A 24,397-nucleotide genomic window follows, 5' to 3' on the forward strand; every position below is an offset into this window, starting at 1 on the left:
AGAGGTGGCTGAACAGGTGTAAACGCCCCCAGGTCTCAGGGCCGCGGCTCTGGCAGCCCTCAGGAGTCGCCGCCATGTTGGTTCGGGGAGGGGGGACCAGTTTGGCTCGTAGTGCTACGAAACAACCCCGGGCTTGCCCTGAGGCCCTTCTCAGGCCGGTGAAGAAGCGAGCTGGAGGCTTTTAACCAGCCTCCGGCAATGGGTCACCTCTCCCCGGGCAGCGGGCACACGCCGGGAGCGGGGACCCGCGCACCCGCGGAACGGTGGGCCCGGGCGCCGCGGGCGGGAGGACGGCGGAGGGGAGGACACCGCTGAAGCGCCGGTCGCCGGAACGCTTCTGCTTGGCCGCGGGGAGCGAGTTCCGCGGGGAACGGTTCCGACGGTGCACAGGGCAGCTCGGCAAGATGGCGGCACCCAGCGCCCGCTGCCTGTGGCGAGGTGACGGGGCCGCCCTGAGGGACCCCCGGGCACTGCGCCCGCCGCCGCCGCTCTGGGGCGGCCCTGAGGGGGCAGGGGGGCCTGCCCGGGCGGGTCGGGGGTGCGGGAGGCCGCGGCGCTTGTCTGAGGTGATGTTTGCTCTTCCCCCGCAGCGCTGGCCCCGCGGTGCGGGTGGGTCTTTCACGGGCTGGAGCAGCGCGTCGCCGTCCCCGCCGTGGTGAGCCCCGCGAGCGCCCGGCCCTACGCGGCAGCAGCTAAGTGAGTGCTGGTCCGGCATCCTAGGAGGCTGCCTTGGCCGTGGAGGTGGTGTTGGGGGGTGTGGGTGGAGGGTTTGATGTCCACGGTGCTGTTCCAGCAGCCGACTGTCCCTAGCGGCATCCCGCATGCTCCCGGAGAACAGCCTGGACTTGCAGGGAATGTTTTCCGTGATAATGTCACAGGGAAAGGTTGATGCGGTGGTTTTGAGCTGTGCTTTTGCGGGGTGTAGCAGGGTTACATGTCAGCATGAAAGCTGGTGAGCTCCTGGAATCGGTTTCAAACCCTTCTTGTCCTTCAACTGGCTTTTTATGGTTTAATTTGTCATCTTTGTAATAACCCAGCATGTCTGGGAGAAGCAGAAGCGGCCTCTGTGTGCAGGAGAATGAAGTGTTCTGAAGTGCTGCAGACCCTTTTACCCTGCTTACAGAGGAATGGAGTATCCAGTTATTACTTGAACATTCTTTTCCTCGGCTGGAGACCCTCTGAAAATAGGGAGGAGAATGAGAACTGGGACTGGTGTTTAACTGCATGCAAAATGCCACGGGAAAGGGAAGTGAAACCTTTGTTTGTAAGGTCAGGCATGCCAAACTCTTCAGCTGGTGGCCTCACAACGTGTTTGGGTTTTCTGCTCTCAGAGCTGCCAAAAAAGATGCCAAGAGGAGCAGGCAGGAGAAGGTCAAGGACAAACCGGCCCCTCGGAGGCGGCCGCTGATGGCCAAACCCGTGGACGACGTGTACCTGACGTGGCTCTACAGGAGGCCCTCCTACGAGCTGGAGCAGGCTGTGGGCATGCTGAAGAACTTCCAGAAGCTGGACTTCACCTACCCCAAGCAGTTTGTGTACATCAATGTCTTCCTGGATATGGCGCTGCAGAAGAAGGTGGGCTGGAAGGGGGTGTGGGAACGCTGGCACTTCTTAAGGCTTGGAGTCTTTTCAGACTGGGGGATTGTCACAGGGGGGCTTGTGAAGACAGGCTGCAGTTCCTCACCTCGTTTGCATTTTTTTTGTTTGCTTGTTTTTCATATTTAGGGGACCAACTCCCTGTGGTTATGTAATTGACCCTCAAATTGTGATTTCTTTTTGTCTGTTTTAACGTTTGGGTTTTTTTAATTCACTTGCCAGAAAAAAGTGGATCCTTTTTCCAGCAGTGTCACTCTTCCCCATCGCTTTACGGATGAAGTGAACAAGGTTTTGGTGTTCACAGAGGTGGGTGAGCCAGGATTCCTTTATTTCCATGGGGTTTTTGTGTCCAGCAAACTCTTGCAGCTGTCCTTTGTTAATTAATCATTTTATCTATGTGAGATGATCCCAGAGAGCTGCCATGGGTTTATTTGATTACCCTTTGGACTTAATTGTTTCAAATTCTCTCCCTGAGCTCAACTGACAGCAGACCAACAGCCTGAGTGGTAGTACAGCTGCTTATCGTTACTTTTTTCTCTCGCCAGAATGAGCAAGAAGCTGAAATAGCTCGAGAGCATGGAGCTGCCATCGTGGGAGGAGTTGAATTAATCAAATGGGTATGTATTTTTGGAAAGAATTTTATAAATACCCTAATTTAAACAGTACTGGGGCCTGGGGAGGCGAAGAAGCCTGATGTCCAGTGATCTCCAGGTGGGGGGCAGCAGCCAGTATGAAGAGTAAGAGGTGGGTTTCTATGCTTGGACACTTTCAGAGGTCAACTTCAATCAAATCTATTGAGCTGTGTTTGTTGCAGATCTTGGAGGACGAAATCCAAGCTGATTTCTACGTGGCTGTCCCTGCCATAATACCCAAGTTAATTCCCCTGAGGAACAAACTGAAGCGGAAGTACCCGAGCACCCGGAGAAGTGAGAAGCAGTTCTCTGTTACAGCTCTCTGTTCCTGAAGGAGATGGAGCCCTGGGGCTGCCACTGCAAGGGTTTCTGATGAGGGTGTTTAGTTACATTCACTGTTAGACTGTAGGTGACTGCGCCGCTTATCTTAAGTAAAGGTAACTCTAGGAATCCATTTTTTCCCTACAGCAGGCAAATCTGGGATTAGAATCCAGATGGATTTGCCTGCTAGCTGCCCTTATGCTTATTAATCCTGATGAATGGGGAACTCTCTGTATAATCTCAGTGAGGACACCATTGCCTTGTTTGTGGAACTGCATTTTGGAGTGGCGTTCACTTGCCTTAATTAACAGATTGAATTATCTCTTCAGTGATACCACACCTATCTGTGTTAATAAGCATCACTCAGATAACTTTTTTGCCTTTTTTGTTTTTGTTAATAGATTCCCTGGGCAGTGACATTCCCAAAATGCTGCAGTTCTTCAGAGAATGTCATGAGTATGCAGTAGAAGATGAGGATATAATCAAGACAAGAATAGCCAGAGTAAGTTGTGTAGAGAGCTCTTAAATTTTCCCTCCTGAGCAGAATTGAAGTTAGTATTCAAAGAGGGGAAAAAACATCCACAGGATTTTTGACCATTTCCTTCAACTGAGCTGTGAAGGAAATGGGACTCTTTGTTGTGTGGCATCTTCAGCTGGTTTTAAATTTGGTTTTGGTTTTTTTTTGGTGAGTAAATAAACTATGGGTCTGTAAGTCTATGGTCGATATGCACAGGAGGGTCAAAAAAATCTTTGCTTTAACCAAATAGTTAAAGAATTAAAGATGTCTAATTTTGACAACTGTAGTTCCGGACTGGAGCAGAAAGAAGGGCTGTTTGTGTTACACCTGAAATAGAACATTAATTTTGGCTTGGTTGTTTATTTTCTCTGCCCCAAACTGGGGGGTTTTTGTTTTCCTTCTGGTTTGCCTCTTTGTAATCCTGCCTGAGGATTAGTTTTCCTCTAACTGGTGGTGGCATGGGCAGGAAGGGTGGGAAATACCTGAAGCCTGAACTTTGCCTGGCAGTGTTGGAGACAAATGAGTTTATTAATTCTGATTAGGTGCTCTGAGCTGTGCATGGGAATTCCAAGGGCTTCCTTGTCTGTATGATTCCCAACTTCACACAACTTCGTAGCTTGAGGAGACAAAAGGTACCTGCTTGGAAAACAGAGCTCTGAAACCATTTCTCATTCCCTGTTTTGCATTTGAGTGAAACAGAAATACCTGTGGTTTTGTGTATAGTTGGAATTCTGGATCTTGCTGTTGAAGGAGTCAAACTTACTTAAAAAACAAAAAGGGACCAATTAACTTCCCTGAACCTTTTTAAAGCACCTTGTGCTGCTCTGGAGAGAAGTGTTCAAAAAGCACTTTAAACAGCAAGATGGGTGTGCATCCACAAGGATTTACTGTGGGAGGCTGGTTTGGAAGCTGGGATATTCGTCTGGATTGCGGGAGCTATTTCGAAGTGCTTGGAATCCTCTGAGCATTAACCGTCTTCATTGTGGAGCTGATGCGTTGATTCTTCTGTTTGATTTCATTCTGTTCAAGCTCTTAATGCCTTCAGTTTTAGCTCTTGATGTTTTTGGACTTGATCCATTTTGTGGTGTTTGACAGCTGCTTCTAGAAGCTTCTTTCCCCAGATCCTTCATTTTAATAAGGTTTGTGCAAAACCACTTGTGTATATATTGATTTTTAAAGACTCTTCACCCCCTTAAGGCTACACGTTTCACAGAGCCCAGGGAATTTCGTATCCTGAGTGAAATTCTGGAGAACACCATGTATAAAATCCTTCTTTTCTCTGAGTCATTTGGATATGGCTGCCAATGGGATTTGTAACTCCTTCTCAGGGAACATGGACAAAGGAGATCTATCCAAATATTTATAAACACCAGTGCTTCCAGGTTGGTTAATCTGGGCTCCAAGCATCACCATAACTAACTTGGCATTATCCCTTTGCAGCTGGATATGCCTACTGAGCACATAATTGCCAATCTGAAAACAATTATCCACGATATCTGCACCTTCAAGCCATCAAATTACGGTAAGGAGTTGTTCTAATGCGGTTGTTCAGGTTACAGCAAACAAGACTGGGAAATGAGTGTTCTTCACTGGATTGTCATTAAATTACCTGTCTGTTCCCAAGGTATCTCTAAAATTTCTGCTCCTCCAAGGGAAAAGCTGGTTTGTTTGTTTTTTGGTTTTTTTTTTTTCAATTCCTTCGCAAAAGGAGTTACAAAGGAATAATGAAGTCAACTTTAAGTAAAGGGCATCTACTTGGCTGGAGAGGAAATGGTGATTCATGAAATAATTTTAGGGAAGGAGCTTTGTGTAAGCTAAACCCCCATTTTTTTTATGTTAATACTTGCTGCATGTCTGCCAGGAAATGATCTTGCCTCTCTCCCAGTGATGCTGTTAATAGTAGCTGCAGAGGCCAGACCATAAAAAGCCAAACACATGCCTTGAGAAGCCCAAATAAAAGCTGTGAGGGGTTGCTTGACTTGAAATATAATAAGTGGATGCAGAAAGGGGTGGTATTTTTTTTTCTTAATGAGTTTAAATGCAAATTACATCAGCCCAGTTTAGTAAGGATTAGCTTTCCTGGTCTTAGTAGTTTTTCTGCTGATTTGTTGGAGTGTCAAGCTTGATTCTTGTGCTGCTCTTTTATTGGCTTGATGAAAAACATTTGCTGAGAGCAGTCAGGCTGGAGGCATGGAAAGGGCTGGAGTGACCAGTCTGGTGGTGCCCTTTGTTCCATAGATCCCATTGTGCGGAGGTTGGTGATCAGATCTGCAACCAGTGAAGGTTTGCTGCTGAACCTTGATGGAATCCTACCTCAGGTGGAGAAAGTAGAAGAAAAAGAAGAAAAACATGAAGTTGATGAGGATCAGCAAAAACCTGTGCAAGGATCCGTTAGTACCTGATGTCTTTTCCTTGTGGATCTGATGGTTGAGCTTGGGAAGTGAGTGGTGTCATTCAAATCATGCCGTGTGAGAACAAAAAATAAATGGAACTTGTGGATTTCATGTATAAATTCAGTGCAACATTGTCACAAACAGGAGCTTGTTGTCAGAACCAAGCACATGTTTTTTCTCAGGAAGAATTGGATGTGTTTTGTGGGGGGTATTGAGCACACACCCTGCTCTGATTGATTTTCCTCGCCTTGTTTTCTGGAATGTAACCTGGAGACCCGGCTCTCTTTCCCGGTGTTCTCCGCCTTCGTTCCAGGAGATGGCGCTCCTGCCCTCCCCTCTCGTATAGGTGTTGGAAAAAGGAATTTCTCCTTGCGTGGTTTTTTTTGGGGCTCGGTTGCTAAACGCACGTTCATAAAGCTGCACCCCGAAATGTAAAATGGTCCCAGAAGGGATTGGTGATTTACAGCAGGGATGAGCTGCTCCGAATCTGGAAAGGTTTGTGGCTTTAAATAATTCCTATTATTGGAGGTAGGCCTCGTTTTCCCCATCTGAAGCATTTGGCTGCTGTCAGTCAGGGTGGCTAATTCCTGTCAGGCCACGCTGATTATTTTTGATTGTGTGGGGTGCTTTGCTCAGAGTTCGATCAAAAAATTCTCTTCAGGTGTGTAAAGGAAGGTTTCACACTGACTTAATAGACTTTCCAGGTTGTAAGGGAAAAAAGCAATGCCAGTGTACTTGAATATCTGTATTACTAAGGAATTACCCATATAAGGAATACTGTGAGGTGTTGCTGTGGTTGTGTGTTGTTTGTGACCCAAAAGGAGCAACTTGAAGGTAAGTTACCTGTTGGAGTGGACAAGCAAAGGCTGTGGTGTCATCTGCATAGGTTTCTTTGCCTTTGCTCTCTTGGCTTATTTTCAAGACTGCACTATCCATTTTGGACAAAGATAGGCCTGCCCTCTTTGATGGGTGGATTAAAAAAAAAAAAAAAGTGATGCTTAAGCATAAATGTACAGGTGAGCTTAAATCAGAAGCTCTCAGACTGCTGAGTGTGCTCTCAGAGAATGAAAGCAGAGACTAACAAGAGTTCCTGCAGGAATCTGTACCTGGAAAATCTGAGTGCTGTGGGGACACAGTAAATGGGGACCTCTGGAGGTCAGGTGAGCAGGAGAAGTTCATGGGTTCAGCAGGTTTTCAGGTGTAGTTTTGAACTCGTGTTAACTGAGCCTACTGATTGCTAAAGGAATAATGCCCCTGGTCTGTGCCGTGCTGAATCAGTGTTGTACAAGCTGTTGAGTGCATTGGGACTTCTTTTTGTCTTGGAGTGCTTGATTGGCTCAGGGGGAAGAGATGAAAGGGAGGAAGACAACGTGAGATTATTCCTCTTTAATGAACTTAGTCCCCAGACATGCGGAGTGGGACTTGTACATGTGGTTCTTGGGCCAACGTGCCTTAGAAATCACTTTCATTGTCACACCAAGCGTGACTGAATTGGCATTGCTGGCTTCTGGAAATCACTGTGGAAGAGAGGGAGTGCTGCAGCACCTTTAGTAATGCAGATGATGTATGATGGCTTTTAGATTTGTTTTATCTGAACCTGCTGTTAGTTTAACTAAGGAGAAGAGCCGGGATTCATGGTCAGTGCACGCAGAAACGTTTGCCCAAACAAGGAAGAAGTTGTCCTAGGACAACTGTGTGAGTTGTGGGGAATGCAGGCTTTAGACTTGACACTCAGCCTCAACATGGACTTGTAGGGAAGTTTGTGGCACTCCAAAAAAACTGGAATCCGTGTGGGTCAACCTGAGTTCATGAGGCTTTTCCTCTGAGTTCTGCTACGGTTAAAGGAGCAGGGCAGGGATGTTACAAATGCCACGGGGGTGACAGGTTTTTAGTGCTGAGATGGGTGTTCTGACAGGTTAAATATGATTACATCCATGTTCTGCAGTACCATTGGTCTTGGCAGCCTCCAAACTCTGGGAGAGGCTAATGCTGTAGCCGAAAATCTGTCTGTGTGGGAAAACTTGGATTGCCTGAAATAGGACAGAGGGGGGGGAAAAGCTCTTAAGGCTGACTAAAAACACTGTTAGGGGTAAACATAATTCCTTTCCAAGCAGTTATTTCTGCCAGTACCCCAGCTTGCAGGCTTCATCCCACCAGGACATGAAGGAAGTCAGTGTGTCACCTCCAAGACTGCTTGGAAAACAAGAGGAAAATGCCAGTCTTCCCAAATTGCCAGGTACTGGGAGATGCTGGGTTAAGTTCAGGTATTACTGCACGTGGTGACACTGCAATGCCATGTTGTCTTCATGGACTAATCTCACTGATTTTAAAAATGCTTATCAAAAAAAGAAATCATAAAAAACCCATTTAAAACCTGGAAAAATGTTTAAATGTCTGGCATTCTGGAAGCAGGGAATTCCCATAAAAGTACGATCACTTGCCGGAGATGGATCCTTCTCAGAACCATGTTTCCCCAGCTATTCTGTGGATGTCTGTGCCAGCCCATGCCCAGCTTTCCCGGAACACAAGTTATGTCTGGCTCCAATCTCTTCAGCCAGCGATTTGCCAAGTGGAGGAGCAGATCCTTTGCACCAACTTGCAGAAAACTGACCTCTGCCTGGAGGTTTGATAAAAGAGAGGCTAAAAAATGGTTTATTTCTACAACCCCGGTGACTTTTTGTGCTGGTATTTCTGAGATCCATGGCAGCAGCTGACAGCTGGGTCATTGCTTTGCACGTTGCACCCTTCAAGCTTTCAGCCCTAGAACGATCTCATATTTCTCTAGAGAGAGTATGAAGCTTATTTTGTAATTTTATTTGCTGCTAACTTGTAAAAAACTTCTGCTTCTCAAAGCAGAAATGCTGCTTTTGTGTTAAATAGGATGTGAAGGACAAAACTTTACCAAACTTTGAATTTCTGAAAATTCAAAGTCTTTTGCACCAAGTACAAAACTTGAGAAATGTTTCAAGTTAGTATTTTCTAGAGGGAAAAGCTCTTCCTTCATGGCTAAATCTGCAAAATGATGTAAATTATGGATCTTGAGTTCTTCTGACTTTTAACATCATCTTTGGAGCAGTGTTCTCAGAACAGCAGGAAGGAAGGTAGGAGAAATAGGGAAGAGGAGGAGGCTGTAGCTGGGCTAGGGAAACAAGTTGTAAAAGCCCAAAGAACAGCAGCAGGAAGATGAACAGCACAAATGATTAAAAGATGGAATTTACACATTTGTATTAAGTTACTGAACCCTCTTTGTGCTTGGCTTTTATTATTTCCACCTGTTCTTCCTTGCTGGTGCTTGAGTTTGGTGAAGTTGTCCAGAGTTTCACCTGAGGAATCTGAAGGGAATTGGGGCCATATTTGACAGGATCCTGAAGTATTTCTTTACTTAGTACTGGTGTGTGCAGAGGTAGTTGTTGTGTCTCCCTGCTCCCATTTTTATAAAAAACAACCCTCTGCTAATGGCTAATGAGTATTAGTAACTGGGTAGAGCACAGAGAAACTCATTCTGCAAATCACTGTTTGGATCTTGGAGCAGTACCACGCTGTACATTTTGCTTCTCACGTTTGTTGCTGGAGTTCCAGCGCAGTGATTAAAGGCATACAGTCCCAGGGAGACAAAAAAAAAAAAAAAAAAATCTGACCTCCAACTCAGAGTTCAAGACGGTAGTGTTCATTAGGGAGTGAATCAAAAGTGAACAGATGGAATTACCATGAGGAATTATCAAATTGAGCTGTGCCATCGTTGCATTTAATCAGGCAGGCAGGAGATGAAGGCAGCAGCAGTCCAGCCCTGTGCAACCAACTGCTATGTGGGAACTGGGATACTGCTCTGAAGCAGGAACACTGAAATTAGCAGGAAAAAACCCCATTTCATTCATAGACTAGTAAAAATAAACTCACTTTCCTAGTTCATTTTGAGTTGAGGCTCTGGCTCAAAGCACTTTAATGGTTGTGGCTTCAGACTTGGGGCTGTTTTTCTTTATCCTGTGACTTGTAGGAGCCAAATTTCCATTTGGGAACGTTGGCTGCGGGATCTGTTGAGTGTGCAGTGCTGGAGGGGTGAGATGGGCAGCTTATATTGAGTGGACATACTACTGTGTGTGTGGAAGTGCTTAAATCAAGAAAACACTGTGAGGGCAACAGTTTGACGTGGGCTTCGGTTGTTCATTTTTTAGTTTGAATGCTTTGTGATTGCTAATGTTTGAGTCTTTAATTCTTACTTGGATTTGCTCTAGAAAGGAAGAGCAAAGGAGCAGCCATGGCAGGGAGAAATGGAAATGGCGACAGACCCTGCCCCTTTGATACTTCTGGTTGCAACCGTACAACCCAAACTGACACCCAAAACACAACAAATTAAAAGCCTCCAACCCCGGGGAAGAGGGTGACCTCTCCCTTCCAGCCACCGGGATGGATCAAGTCAGTGGGGTCAGATCCAACACAAACACGTTTGCTTTGCCTAATCCCGTCACGGCTGCGGCTGGGACGGGCTGCGGGATTACCGGGGGCTGCTCCATCCCCAGGTAGCAGCCGGGGAGGAGGAGAAGCCAGGATCCTCTGGCCCCCCGCCGCAAGGTGCCGGGGAGGAGGAGGAGGAGGAGGAGGAGGAGGAGGAGGAGGTGGTGGAGGAGAAGCTCCCGGTGCCGGGAGGAAGGAGGGCGCAGCGCTGCCCGGGGCGGGGCGGGGGGCGGGCGGGCTGCGGCGCGGAGCTGCCCCTTTGTCTGCGGGCAAAGTTTGGTGGCGGGGCGGGGGCCGAGGCGCTGCCCCGGCACCTGCCGCGGGCCCGGCGGGTGCTCCCCGCTCGCTGCTCGCCGCCCGGGGCCATGGGCACCCCGAGCGCCGCCGGTGCCCCGCTGCTCCTGCTGCCGCTCCTGCTCCGCGCCGCGCTGGCCGCCGCCGATGCCGCCTCAGGTGAGTCGCCGCGCCGGGCGCGTCCCCGTCCCGCGGGCGGTGGGATCCCTGAGGAAAAAGCCGGCTCCGAGCCCCCCTTTCCCGCGGGGTTCGGGACAGCTCTGCCTGCCTGCCTGTCTCCCTTATGGCTCTCCCGGCCCGGGCGGGGGTCCGCCTCCGCCCCCCGCCATTTTGGCGGCTTCTCCACAGGCGAGGTGAGGGGGACCGGGGCGAAGCGGTGCCCGGCTCTTCCCGCCGGTGGCTGCCATGGAGCGGCCGCGGAGTGCCGGGGATGGAGGGACGCGTGTCCCGCTCCGGGCATCGCGGGGCTGCCCCTCACGCTGGGCGGGAAGGCAGCCCGGCGCTTCTCCCTGCCCAGGTGCGGGGGTGTTTGCCCCAGGACGGCCTGTGGGGATTTAGTTGTGCGAGCCCTCAGCAAACACCCCGTGCCCGCAGCGAGGGGCCGGGGCGGGCAGAGCCAGCCCGCAGCCCTCACACACCCCGCGGGTGGTGCTGGCCCTGGGGAGGGCTCGGGAATGCGGCGGTGGGAGCTCGTCAGTGCCTGGGCAGCGTGAGGGGAGCTGCGGGGAGCAGGCAGCAGCCATCCTCCCCTCCTTGTGTTAGGAGAAGGCGGCTGGATTCAACTTGCCCTGTGTGGGAGTCGCTGTGAGAGTGCTGGGGGAGACACCAGGCGCTGGGTTTTGTCTTGGTGTGCTGGACAGACCTGTGGCCAGCGCAAGGTTGTGAGATGCTGCCAGGCAGCCAGGCTGCTGATATTTGGAGTTTGGGAGTGCGGATTGGCTGCGTTCGTGCTCTTCGGTTGTTTTGCAGCTTGTCCTTTGGCTGTAGGTTGTTGGTTTCCAAAGCGGCACGCTCCCCAAATGCTGCTCCCACGGTGATTCCCGTTTGGCACGGTTGTCTGAGTGAATAGCAGCAGTTAAGAACAGCGATGTGTGTGCGAGCTGAGGAGCCGCTAGATGTGGGTTTGGGATATTAATTCGTTGGGTAACATTCAGAGAGACTTCATTTTTACGAAAAAAAGCCCCTCTCAGACAGGAAAACTACTCTACCCAGCCACCCACATCCAAGATGCCCCCCACAAAAATACCACAACAAGAAGTTTGTTTTTTTTTTTTTCCTGAGGTGCTCCAGTATGTGAAAGGCAAAATTATAATTTGAAGAACGCTTTTCAGGTGTGCTTTGTAACAGGTGTTGATCACACCTGGGACTTGGAGTTGCGTGGAAAATCAGGGCACTGTTGCACAGCAACCTTAATTAGTGTGTGTGTAGCGTCTTTGGCTGGCTCATAATTTGGAATAAAAGTGGAATGTATTTGTAACTAAGGATTTCCCAAATCCTGCCAAGCTGGGTTGTATCTTAGTTTCCCCCTTGGTAACTTGTAAAGGAGGGAGATATGTCTTTGCCCTCTTTGGGGAAGAAGGATCAGACTATGTGAGTTTGCTTTCTAGTCCTACACGGTCCCTATTCCCTGCTCTGGCCCCAGAGGGGATGAGCATACTGGTATTTTAAGGAACTGTAGCTGTCAGTGAGCTAAAAAGAAAAGGCAGCTAGCCCTGGGGGGATAAAACAGATGAGTTGTGCTGGTCTTAACTAACTGATATTAAGTTTTTGGGGTTTTTTTCTCCCCCATGCCTTTCAACCATGTGTGACCTTGTGTTTTCTGCCGAATTTTGAGGTGGAGCTGGATGATGAACCTTGAAATTATATTCTCTTGCCAGAAGAACAGCTATTTGCTGAATTTGAGAGAAGTGTGACCGGGCTCCTGTGGCTCATCTTCTTGGCAAGGGAAAATAATTCCTGATGGTGCCTCCACAGCATCTTGCAGCTGAGCTGAAGACGAGCTCAAAGGAGGAGCTTTTGATTCCAAGCAGTGGAGCTCCCAGGTTTTCTGTACAGATTTGTCTAATCTGTATTTCTCGGGAAACTCCACTCTTTGACGAGGAAATTCTGACTTTTCCGGGGGGGTCCCTCGAGGCAGCCTTTCCCGCGGTCTCTTTCCTTTTCATCTTGGAGTTCTTGGGTTGTTTGTGATTGTGCATTCTTGTCACGCTTTTGGGAGACAGACAATGTGTAGTTGCTCAAGAACGACTCGTTTCCCAGAAAATAGATGGAAGAGCTGTCATTCAGCTTATTTGTGGTTTTATTTCCTAACCTTTTATTTGATTGTTTGGGTAGAATATGTAAAGTGTGCTTGGATGTGCGACTGCCTCTGTCCCTGGCTTGGAGAACCTTGCTCTCAGCCTGCAGTGCCAGTGGTGAGGACCAGGAAAGCTGAAGCAGGAGGAGCCCTGTGAGCCTGTCCTGCTGTCCATGCAGGAGTGATTTAGGAGTGGAAATTCACACTGGCTCTTCTCACTGTTGTTTTGGCAGGTCTCCCCTTTTGTCTCTGCCTTGTTTGTGCCTCTTTTGAGCCTGACTAGGCCAGAGGTCCTGTCGCTTACCCAGAGGTTGCCCAGCGGCCCCAAAACTGCCTTTTTTTGTGGCTGGCTAGAGGTGGCTGCCCAGTGCTGCTGGTGTTGTGACAGAGCAGGTTCACTGGGGAATGTGCTGCTGCTGTTACTTGCTTCTAACCTGGTTTATTTTTGTTTTGGTCCCTCAGGTGCCTGTGTCTACCATGGCTTATTATTTGAGGTAGGTGAGCTTGAACGTCTTATGCTGGGGAAGGGTTTGAGAAAGTGCTGTTGAACTTGACTCTGGTTCCTGCTTTTTGTCACCTCTGCAGCTGGGGTGCAGGTCACAGGTCTGTCAGCCTCCAGTCTGCTGGAAAACACCTCTCTCCATGGAGAGATTAGGAATTCTCCCTGGGCCTTTGGGCCCAGCCAGTCTAACTGGGGCTTCTTTGGTCAGCATGTGAAAAGATGTGAGGGATTTCCAGGGTCTTGGAAGCCACAAATGTGCAGTCCCAGGCGACGGAGGTGATGCTTTGCAAAATGTCAGTGCAGTGCCAGGATATGTTCTGTGCTTCTTTCCCTGAATTAATGAGGTATCGATGACAACAGCTTAACGCCTTTTCCCCTCAGCTGAACACGGAGAGTCCTGCGTACCCTGACTCATCTTTATAAGCCCAACATGTTTTCTTTCCTGGTGTCTCTAGAAATGTAATCCATGAGTGACTTGGTACAAGAATCACAGCTTTTGACAATTCATGAACAGTGTTTTGCTTGGTAACACTTGTCGGCCTTGCTCCCTTACTCTGGGCTAAAAGGAGATGGCTGAGCTACTTTGTGTCTCTGGAATGCTTCTGGACCTGCTTCCAGTCCCACAGCAGGCTGGCTCAGGGATTTGTTAGCCTCCCAAGGCTGGGAGGCAGCAGCTGTTGGGGGTTTTGTTTCTCCTGGAGCAGAACTGGATATGTTCACTGCGCGTGTGACACACGGCCACTGTGGAAACAGCTGGTGGCAGGTGGCTCCTTTGGCTTTCCAAAGTGGACTCAAGATCCAGGAAGTTTTTCTGCTCTGAGAAGGGCATGTAGTGAAATTGCTGGAGGTAACTGGTTTTGGTGGGTGGCTTGGGAGGGAGTTGAGGCCGACTAAATGTGTTTGTTTCTCTTAATGATGTGCTGTGGAGGGTTTTGACTGCCGCCGAGAGAAACCTGGAGCAACTTTTTATTGTTTTAAACGATGCTTGGAAACACTGTTTCCTTTCAGTGTCTCCTGTTAGTTGGGACTTTTCTCCATGTTTGGTGCAGAGGAGGCCGAGATGTTTAGAGGGACGGAGCACCTCTTCCATGAGGAGAGGCTGAGAGAATTGGCATTGTCCAGCCTGGAGAAGAGAGGCCTTGGGGTGACCTAATTGTGGCCTTGCAGTATCTGAAGGGAACATTAAAGAAAGATGGGGAGAGACTGTTCACAAGGGCCTGGAGTGACAGGACAAGGGGGAATGGATTCAAACCAACAGAGGGGAGGTTTAGATTAGATACTAGAAAGAAATTGTTGGCTGTGAAGGTGGGGAGGCCCTGGAACAGGCTGCCCAGAGGAGCTGTGGCTGCCCCTGCATCCCTGGAAGTGTCCAAGGCCAGGCTGGACAGGGCTTGGAGCAACCTGGGCTAGTGGAAGGTGTCCCTGCCCCTGGGATGGACTTTAAGGTGCCTTCCAAGCCATTCTGTGATTCCATGTGGAAGTGGCTGTAGGTGAGCTGCTCCTGGGCTGTGGTAGGAATGCCGTTTGCCGCAGAAGTCTCTGAAGTCACTTGGAAAACCCTTGGTGCGTAAATCAAACATTAAGCGTAGCGATGCAGGCACTGCAGGCTTGCTGGAACTGTTAACGCTGCAAAAGTTCTGCCTCTTGCCTGACTCACTGAGCTTCTTGTATACCCAGGGTCAGCTTGTGTTCGTGGCTTTCCTCCGAGGGAAAGCACCTCTCTGTGTGTGATTTCCAACTGTACGGAGGTGCCTGGTGTTCCTCCCTCTGGCTTCTCCTGTCAGGGAGTTTTCAGATCCACACAGCCAGCACAGCCGCTCCCTTTACTTAGAAAGAGGAAGACACACATTGTTTTTTTTTAGCTGTGGGGCAGGAGACATTCATGCCACTCCGAAAGCCAGGGTGTGTGGGAGGTGTTGAGCAAATCCACACCGGCGTCTTTCTGCCAGCTGGCTCATGCCAAGATGAATTTTCAGCCCTGGGAAAAGGGGAGGGGAAGGACAGGGCTGTGCCTTGAGGTGGTTTGAATGGTGAGTGTGACTTGAAAAATGACTTCGTGTCTGGTAGATGCTGCAGCACAGAAGGACAAGTGCAGCTGAGCAACATCCAGGACGTTTTCATTTTGTCTTCTTTAAAACATGGACACTGTCTTGTCGCCAGCTGGTGGTAGCGCACCTAAGGATGGACTTCTGGACTGACAGATTGTTTTGGAAGCCACAAAAGCACTAAAGAAGCACTTTTTGAAAGAAAATGTTTTTAATCTTTGGGTTGAAAATTGTGAACAGAATAAAAAGCCCTGACTTAATTCACAGTAAACGGTACTGTACTTGTGCTTCTACCAAAAATTTGGCTTCCCTGTTTCCTTTTGAAACATCTTGTGTGCATTTTGTTGTCAGAAGTTTAAAGAAATCCTGATTTTATGCTTTTAAAATCAGATTTCTGTTTCCATCAGTGGTCTGTGCTGGATAGAAATGAAAGTGGAAAGGTAATAAATAAAAAATGCCGTTTTTTTTTTTCCCCCCCAAATTTTAAATCTCCCATTCCAGATAGATTCTACTCCGAATAAATTTTAGTGACTTTTAAAATAAATGTTAGCAAGTGCAGAGCACTTCTGGTTAGGGAATATTTTAAATTAGCAGTGGAAAATGAGCTTCATTTTAATTTCATTAGAAGGATCAGAAGTTACTACTGAAAAATGAGATCAGAATTGAATATTTCAGTTGATAGGTTCCCTTGTTAACTCTTGCAGTGGTCAAGATACTTTTGTTTTTAAATAATGTGATTTGAATGCCTCTACTTAGCCTGGGGCTACATCCTCTTGATGTAGCCGAATGTTTTGCAGTTAAGATTTATTAATATAGTAATGCAATGCCTGTCATGGAGCAAATCTCATCTGCTTGTGGGTTTCAGAAAGCTGGGATCAACTGAGGATCAAAAATAAAAGTGATTTTTGAATCAAGTGTGTGCTGCATGTGTGTTCCTTCTTTGTTTTCCTTGAAAACAGCAGTGAAAGATAAGAGGAATGGGGATAGGCTCTTTATTTCATGGTACCAGGTGAAAGAACCTTAGATGTAAGATTTTTCTCCTGAGGGTGAAGTGAATTCTTGTCCCTTCATCAGCAAATGGAGGGGACAGAGGCATACATTTTAATATGAAATAACTTTTCGTTTTTACCTTAGTGGTTCTAAATGTCACCTTCTGGCCCAAGAAGATGAACCCTCGTGCACAAGCAGCATCTCTCAATTCCCCCTGAGCCTGGAGCTGGGCAGGAGTTCAGATCCACAGCCCCAGTGTCGGGGAGCAGCAAGTGGCAGCAGCGGGGCACGCTCCTGGACAGCCATGTCCCTTTCCATGATGTGTCTAAGCAGGGATGAGGCAGACCGTCCTGTGCCAAGCACATTTGCCCTGCTGCCAGTGAAGCCCGAAGCCAATGTCTCTGCTTACCCTGGGGTGATTTATCTCACCAGGTATTTCCCAGCTCGCTCCGCAGTGGGCTGCAAATCCGTGGGATTTATCATCCCCTTCCCTCCTCTTCAACCCTTCCGTGCATATGGACGTGTCTGTGTTCTTTCACAGTACACTTGCTGCTCAGAAATGGTTCTTCTTCCCTCTTTTCTTTCCTTTTGGATCTCATGTTCCAGCAGTCCAGAGCCCAGCAATGAAGTCGTGCCCCTCTGCAGTTGTCCATGTGTGTTTAAGAACAACCTTTGGCCCCTGTGTTGGAATCCATGGGGTGTTCTTCCTAAACAGTCAGGCACACATGAGGTTTTTTTGGCAAGAAGGGATTTTGAAACATCTCCTCTTTGCTTTGGATAGGAGAAATTCATAAACCTGGAGAAATTCATAAACTACAAGGGACAATTCTGGGAGTTGTGGGGCTTTTGAGCTTTAATCTGAGGCTGTCCCTAAGGACTTTTCCTTGGAGCCGTGAGTGTCTGCTGGCTGTAGTGTTATGCTCCAGAGGTCTTTCTTCTCCATCCTGGCTGGTGAAAGACTCATGCTTTCATCTTCACTGTGTTGTGGGAGGTCATCTGGCATCAGCTTTATTTGGAGATCAGGGTCTTTACAAGAGCTGCCCTGTTCCACATTTTCCATCCCAGTGAGCTCCCCGGATGGGAGCTGTTGGTCCACAAGCGCTGACTTAAGTGGATGATTAACATTTAATAGCACAGTTATAGGAGCTATATGCCAGAGCCTTGGCAGGAGATACCAGCTTTCTCATGGATTCATTCACCAGGACAGGAGTTTAACAATTACCCAGCACGTAGAAATTTTCCGAGTCATTGTGCCTTCCACCTTCCATCTTCCAGGATGCATTTGAAGAGCTCTGTTTAGGAAATCACACCTTACAATTCATCATTCACTTTTTCTTTTTAAATCCCCACCATGCAAAATGCCTTTTTCCTTTGCTAGGTCACTTCCTCGTTCCTTCCCTCTCCTCAACCCTTTCAAAACCTTGGCCAGGATTTCCATTTGCATTTTCTCTTTAGAGGAGGGGTTGCAATGTCTATTTAATTGGTAAAAGAAATGTTAAAACTTTGCTGTATATTTTCAGTGACCTCCAAAGAAGTTAAGGATTTTGTAAGGTAACTGAGGAAAGTGGATCCCCACTTTGCTGGAAATTTGAACACTTTCGTCTGTACTAGTGCTGCCACATTTGCCAGCCCAGGGTGCGTTTAGGACCTTGTTCTCCACCCTCAGAACATTTGGGGTGAAGAAGTTAAAAGGAACTGAGTGTCTTCTCAGGCTTTTGAAATAGATTGTTAGTGTTTTAATCCAGCGTTAGGCAAAATTGGACTACTGTGTCTGGACAGTGGTCCCATGTGGAATTTCCTATCTCCAGGGTGATTTTGTTGTGTTTCTTTTTCTCTTGTTTTTTCCCCCTCGAATAATCCCCATCAAAAATGCTGTTATAGTTAAATTAATTGATTCAGTGTTGTCCAGGATCAATCATTCCCTGGGCCTTTTCAGCAAACATCAGCTCTCCAGTTGTTGCTATCTTAACTGCTGAATTCACCCACGATATTCCTTGGCGCTTTCAGGAAGACAAAAACTCCCAAATCTGAAGCTCTTCCCAGATGAGTGCATTGATTTTATGTCGCTGCTCGGATCTGTCCTCCTCGGGAGGGGCTGTCAGGAGCGGCGTGATGCTCTGAAGTTTATGATGTCGGGATGCCAATATTTCTTCCATGTATATTAAATAGCTTCCAGTGGGAATGCTGGCAACAGACTTCCCTGGGAAGACTGCTGTAATTCTGCTTGTGCTGTGGTTTATTGTTGAGCCGTAGATTAAGGAGACCCATTAGGATAAAATACTCGATTTTGTAATCATTATGTCTACTCCAGAATCATTCCGTAATGAATCCTCTAACTAACCCCGGGAGCTCAGCATCCAAAGGATCTTTATATTACCAGCTGCCATTCTGCAGCTAGAGGAGAGTCCCAGGCTCTGTGTTTCTGAGGATCAGCCAGGGGAAAAAAATCCTCTCCCTCCTCCCCCAAAAGATAAATCCTGAACATGACTTCTTCCTGGATTAATTTGAATAATTTTAAGCCAGCTGTTTCCTTACTCAAAAAAAAAGTTAGTTTCCTAACCTGCTTTGCATGTGTTTTATGGAGATCAAAATGAAACTTCTTGCAGGCTGAAAACTGGGAAATTTTAATTTAAGTGTAATAAATTTTGGGGGGACGTCAACAGGAGCTGAAAGTTGGGGTCTTGCAGCGAGATGGCAAAGATAAGAACCTTTGAACCCTTTGTTTATCAAACCAGAGGTCTTGTTTCTAATGGGAATGTAGGCTCCCTGAAAATATTAACCTTTTCCTTTCCTGGGAATTCACCTGTCGTCCGGGGTGAATAGATTTGGTCGTTGTCATGTGGGATCAATTCCTTTTGGGTGCATAGCCAGCTTGAGACTAGTATGCTGTACATCAGGTGTTGGGGTTCATGGCTGTCTGTATTTTCAGAGGAAACACAGGGCTGGTTGTTTCATTATGAAAAACCTACACTGATGGAGACACAGTTGTCATTACTGACATGCCAAGAGCCAGTTCTGAGTTAGTGGATGCAGTAAATCCTTTTATGCATCGAGCCTGGAAAAGTGGTTTCAGGGGGAAACATGAGCAAACTTGTTAGCAATTTCTTTCCCACATTTTTTTGCCGTTTTATAGATTCTTCTATACATGTAAAAAGCCTGATTTTCTTGAGTGCCTGAGGAATTCTCAGTATTGCAGAGTAAAAGTAACTTGCTACGCTTTTATTCCAGTGGGTTAATTTTTTGTTGTTATTTTAAGAATCAGATTTCTAAAAGTGTTCCATTTTGAGAACCTGGGCTTGGTTTTAAGTGGGAGGCTCTTAAAAATTGCATCTACTCCTTTCTCTCTCAATTTCTCAGTTAAACTGCGAGATCATCGCAATTATGGAAAGGGAATCCTAAAAGTGCCTCAATCTGCTGTTAAATGGAAATCTTCCAGACCAAAAATGAGTTATGTGCTTCCACTGAGTGACATAAAGAGTAATGCTTAGGCCTCTTTTCCATGTTTTATTTAAAACAAAGATTCCCACAATGAAACAATAAACTTAATGAAAACCTGTTTAAATTTTAATGAAATCCCTAGGACAAAGCAAAGTCGAATATGTTGCTTCCAAAGACATTTGGAGGCTTCGTATTAGAGAAATGGAACCAATTGAGATACAGTCGATTAAAAATTGAGGAGAATTTGTCCCAGAATTGAGGCTTTAAACTCTGTTACCTAAGAGCAGTGCATCCTGCAACTCCAGAAGTCTGGGCATGACTGCAGGGCAGTGTTTTGCAGTATTGTAAGTTCTTTTCATGTTGTAATTTTACTTCCTAAGAGGTTTTTGGATGCTTGAATGCAATCCAGGGAAGGGATCCTTTGTATGTAGTGTGTGATTAACAGGTGTATCTCTGATGACACGGGATAGCTGACACCCATCAGCACGGTTAAAGTAGAACTGTTTGTAAAGTCCTTTACCTCTGTAATGTTGGGGCTTTCTTTTTGTCTGCTCCCTTAATACTTTGATTCTTCTGAGCAGACTTCATTAATTCAACACTGGCCCTGCTGTTTCTTTTGGATGATGGTGTGGCTTTAACAACCCTGTGTACGTCCTGCTGTGCACCGTAGAGGCTCTCTAGTCACAGGATCCTTTCCAGGGGCTTTCAGAAGGATTTGCTGGCTTTAGAGGAGCAGTAAGGCTTCACGCTTTGGAGAGGAGTGTGCTGGAGATCCCTCCTTCTCCTCTGACCTCATTTGGTGGGGGAAGATCTAAGCTCACAGGATGTAAGACTGTCATTTCTTCTTGCTTCGGGCAGAGAAATATCTGTGAGATCAGAGGCAAGCCTCTTGAAATCCCTAGGAAAAGGCATCATCCATGATATTTTGCAGCCTAGGACGGAGCTGTGCAGTACAGCTGCTTTTCTTCTGTGATCAGCGTCCTGTGTGTTATCCCTTGGATGGCATTTCTGTCTGGTAAGAGCTGGCTATGGGCACCTGGTGTGTCCAGGCTGCCAGAAGCACTGATTTGTGACACGAAGCCCGCTCATCACCAGTTTGTGAATTATTGTGGTGATGCTGATTTCCCTCATTAAAATAAGAAGTATTAGTATCAAAACCAAACTGGGAATGATGCTCTCTAAGCAAAATATTTTTGCTGGGCTTTGACTGCTTATCAGCAAAGTATCAGTAAGCAGTGCTTGATGCTTTTGAGCCTGTGGCTTTGTTAAGAAAATGCAGGATTTAAATCTAGCACAGGGAACCAGCAGTTTGTTCATATGTGACCGTTTCCCTCCTTTTAGTCTAGCATGGAAATAGGTGTTTTGTTCTGCTGGTACCTAATCTGATCTTCAAGGTCAGATCTTTTCCTCAGCATCCTGTTTATACAGATGCCTTCGTTAGCCTTCTACAAATAGCTGCTAAATCCACATGTTGAGACTGAGGAGATGATAATTCCTCATCTGGCAGCTTCACTAAGTAACCTGCTTGTTAAAATCAGCAGTAGTGCTATGTAAGAGGTGGAGTGAGGTCTCTGTACTTAATATTTTTAGTGCATTCTCTATGGTGCCAGAGTGTTTGTAACCTTACTGAAGTCATTTCATGCTTCTGTAATTCATTGGGTTTTTAGTGTATTTATAGATGCTATTTTATCAAGCACTGCAGTAGAAATGATGAGAGCATCTGGTTAAATCCATCATGTCTTGTACAACAGCCTCTGAAAAAATAACCTTGGTAATTGAGCCTTTCCCCCTTTAGATGGTTGCACTAATATTTTAAAGGCTTTAGATATTTAATATCATTGGAGTGCCATAAGTGTCACTGCTGTGCTTTTCTGTGGTGGAAACCGCATCAGTCAGCGATGGCACCTGGAACAGCAGAGCCACGTTTCAGCTCGCACCCAGACCCTCAGCTGTGGCCATGTGGAAGCAAGAAAGCTGTGATTTGTTGGGATTCATATTTGGAAACCTTCCTGAGATGGTGTTGACAGCAGCATCTGTGTGGAGTGACAGAGCGGGGCTGTGTGAGGGGTGTTGGGCAGGCCAGAAAAATGGGAAATATCTGCCTATGCTGGCAGGGAGAGCTGTTCCCGTGCTTAATCTTTCAGTCTCTGGGAAGTGGTGCCGGAGTGATTTAGGTGGGGTTTGCAGCCTTGCCAGCTTGCAGCCTTGCAGAGAAACTGTAGGTGAGGCTTATGGAAACATGAGCAGCACATTTCTATTTGGGGAGCCCACATTCCTGCGCTCCCGAGTCCCGAGCCACTGTAAGTGCTGGAGCTGCTTTGATGTCGGAGGAGCCGGGCATTTTCCCAGCTGAGCACTTGACCCTGGCACTGGCAGTCAGCCTTCCAGCCACTGAGCTCATTTAGTGAACGGGGCTGCAGGCTGGCAACCGCTTTGCCAGTTGGTGTTTTCCAGAGAGAGCATGGATTTACCTTCTCGCTTCCCTTGCAAGGGATTTGCAGCAAGCCCAGCCGCTGCCCTGTCTCTTTTTCTTACCTCATCGTGGCCCTACCCTTGAAGTTTTGGCTCTTGTGAGCCAAACTCCCACCTACACACATAAAGAAATGATTTGGCATTGGATCTGGAAGTTTACAGAGGAACCTGGCTTTGGGGAATGTGTTGAAGTTGGTGGGATGGAGATTCCCTTCACTTGGCTGCCTTTAGACACCCTAATGCTCAGCCTCCCTGGTTGGGAATGCAGGTCCCTGTGTTATTCTTGTGCTTAAGAACCACTTTTGTGAGGGGCAGCATGCTCTGGCATCCGGAGGCTGCAGTCCAGGCTGGAATACCAAAGGTGTTGGGGGGGTTGGCAAGGTCTTTCCTTCACCCATTCCTGTGTCCTCAGCATGGGTACAGTTCATGTCCTGGTGCTGTTCTCGTGACTGAATTGGACAGGAAGGGTTGTGTTTTGTGCTCTGTGCATGTTCCTGCACCAGTTTCAGCGGGGTTACTCTTGCTCCAATCAAACATGATTATCCTTGCCTTCCCAGGCACTTGGAGTGTTGGAAATCCATCCGTGCTTTGCCTCTGGCTTCCCTGGGAACAGCTCCCGGCTGTGCTTTGTGTTCGTGTCTCTGTTTCCTGGCAAGGCAGTTGCTGTGGCTGCTGAGAAGTCAAATGAGGTCCTTGACTGGGGTTTATTTTTCTCTTTGCACAGTCACTTTGGTCCCTGGGAAGGTGATGATCCCTATGTGTCTGAAGGAATTGGAAAATGGTGTTTTAGGAATGCAAAGAAAACTGCATTTCTCTCTTGCCTCCCCTCATTTCCCCTTTCTCTTAATCACCATTTTATAGAGACTTCCAGAGGATTTTTTGATGAGCTTTTGGCCTCCTTGTGTTCCAACTGCTACTTCATGGACTGTGTTGTCCATATGGGGACCTCAAAATGAAAGCAGCGCAGTGGGACTGGTGCGTAGGAGTCTTTTGTTATCCTTTACACAGAGAGTAAATTTTATCAGTGGCAAGGGTTTTTTCTATAGGGAAGTTCCTTCTCCCATTCTCTTTCTCCTAGTGTTTTCCCTGGCATTTTAATGTGAGCTTGCATATGAATGAATAAAAGTTCCTGCAGGCAACTTTTTTTTTTTTTTTTTTTTTTTTGCATTTTTTTGCCGTCCTTTTAAATAGCTGTGCTTATGGGAGCCTGTTCCCAGTTTCATCTGATTTTTTACAGACCTAGGGAAAGAAAAAGCCTTTCCTGTGGACTTTACACACTCAGTAGAGGCCAGAGATTAGGTCCTGTAGGGGAATATCAGCAAAGGGCGCCTGCCCTGGCCCTTTGAAGTGTTATAAGCAGGTATGCACCTCCTGCATCCAGTCTTTGGGAAAGGTGTGTGTACCCTTTTAAAAAAAAACAACTTGGAAGCTGATCTAAATAGTGGTTGATTGTGTTTCTGTGCCCTCAGGTTTGCTGGAGGTTTGTTTTCTGCCAGGTGTTTTGCTGTTCATTTCATGCACACCAAATCTGAAGAGTGGTTGTTGGTAAAGGCAGTATTTTGGGTAGTTCCTTGGAACAGCATTTAAAGAAGAAACCTACAGAAATGGCCTGCAGAATTTATCAAACAGAAGAGGCTGCGCATCAAGGGGTTTGTTTGTTTTCAAAATACGATTTTTTGAAAGTTTCTGAATCAGGGTTTAGGCCAGCTCTGATAGACCTGTCACCTTTGCTGGGGTTGTAGATGAAGGTAATTGGAAGAGAAGCAAACCCTTCTGATGTGTCATGGATCTGTCACTGACACCCATGTTAACTTCCTCAGAGCAGGACATGTCCCAGCCCCAAGGAGAGGAAATCTCATTTGTTTAAGTGAACCCTCTATGGAGAAGTTCAGAAGCTCAGGGCTTGCTCCTTGTTGTCTGTCTCAACCTGATTTGTGCACAAAACAAATACAAAGCTGGCTTTGCTTTGGAAAGCAGTGATTTATGGTGCGGAGTCACTAAACATGTTTGCACACGAGTCCTTCGGGCATGCAGAACAGCTTAGCTTGGGAACCTACCACAAAAGCACTCATTCCTTCTTATCTTGCCCCAGAGGCCAGGGACAGTTGTGGTTTTGTTTCTGTTCCCAAAGAGCTGGCTGTGGGCAGGGATGAATTAGAGGGGGGCCTTCAGGCCTTCTGAAGGGGGGAAAAAAAAAGATACACTTCAAGATTATTTCCAAACGCCCCCCCTCTAAGATATAATACATCTGAATACAGGATTCAAACTTCCTGGCTTTTATTGGAAATAGTGTGGCCACCAGGACCAGGGCAGTGACTGTCCCTCTGTGCTGGGCACTGGTGAGGCCCCACCTCGCATCCTGGGGACAGTCTTGGGCTCCTCACTCTAAGAAACACACTGAGGTGCTGGTGCATGTCCAGGGAAGGGGTCTGGAGCACAAGTCTGGTGA

At 47.2% G+C, this 24,397-nt stretch overlaps 2 protein-coding genes across 4 annotated transcripts in view; both read left to right on the forward strand.

Annotated features, from left to right (window-relative positions):
• The first annotated feature begins 185 nt into the window (after positions 1–185).
• Positions 186–5,578, forward strand: MRPL1 (mitochondrial ribosomal protein L1). Its single transcript, XM_039551453.1, has 9 exons — positions 186–438; positions 591–696; positions 1,332–1,575; positions 1,819–1,902; positions 2,142–2,213; positions 2,411–2,522; positions 2,951–3,051; positions 4,507–4,588; positions 5,305–5,578. The coding sequence occupies exons 1-9, from the start codon at positions 405–407 to the stop codon at positions 5,466–5,468; spliced, it is 999 nt and encodes a 332-aa protein (XP_039407387.1). The 5' UTR covers positions 186–404; the 3' UTR covers positions 5,469–5,578.
• Positions 5,579–10,161: 4,583 nt separating this feature from the next.
• Positions 10,162–24,397, forward strand: part of FRAS1 (Fraser extracellular matrix complex subunit 1) — a 109,560-nt gene continuing 95,324 nt past the window's right edge. For all 3 annotated transcript variants that reach the window (XM_039550676.1, XM_039550677.1, XM_039550678.1), the window contains exons 1-2: positions 10,162–10,364; positions 12,964–12,995. In XM_039550676.1, coding sequence (XP_039406610.1) covers positions 10,277–10,364; positions 12,964–12,995 — 120 coding nt within the window. In that variant the 5' untranslated portion in view covers positions 10,162–10,276. The remainder of the gene's footprint in view (positions 10,365–12,963; positions 12,996–24,397) is intronic.

The sequence above is a fragment of the Corvus cornix genome, chromosome 4 (genome assembly GCF_000738735.6).
Source record: "Corvus cornix cornix isolate S_Up_H32 chromosome 4, ASM73873v5, whole genome shotgun sequence".
Lineage (NCBI taxonomy): Eukaryota > Metazoa > Chordata > Aves > Passeriformes > Corvidae > Corvus > Corvus cornix.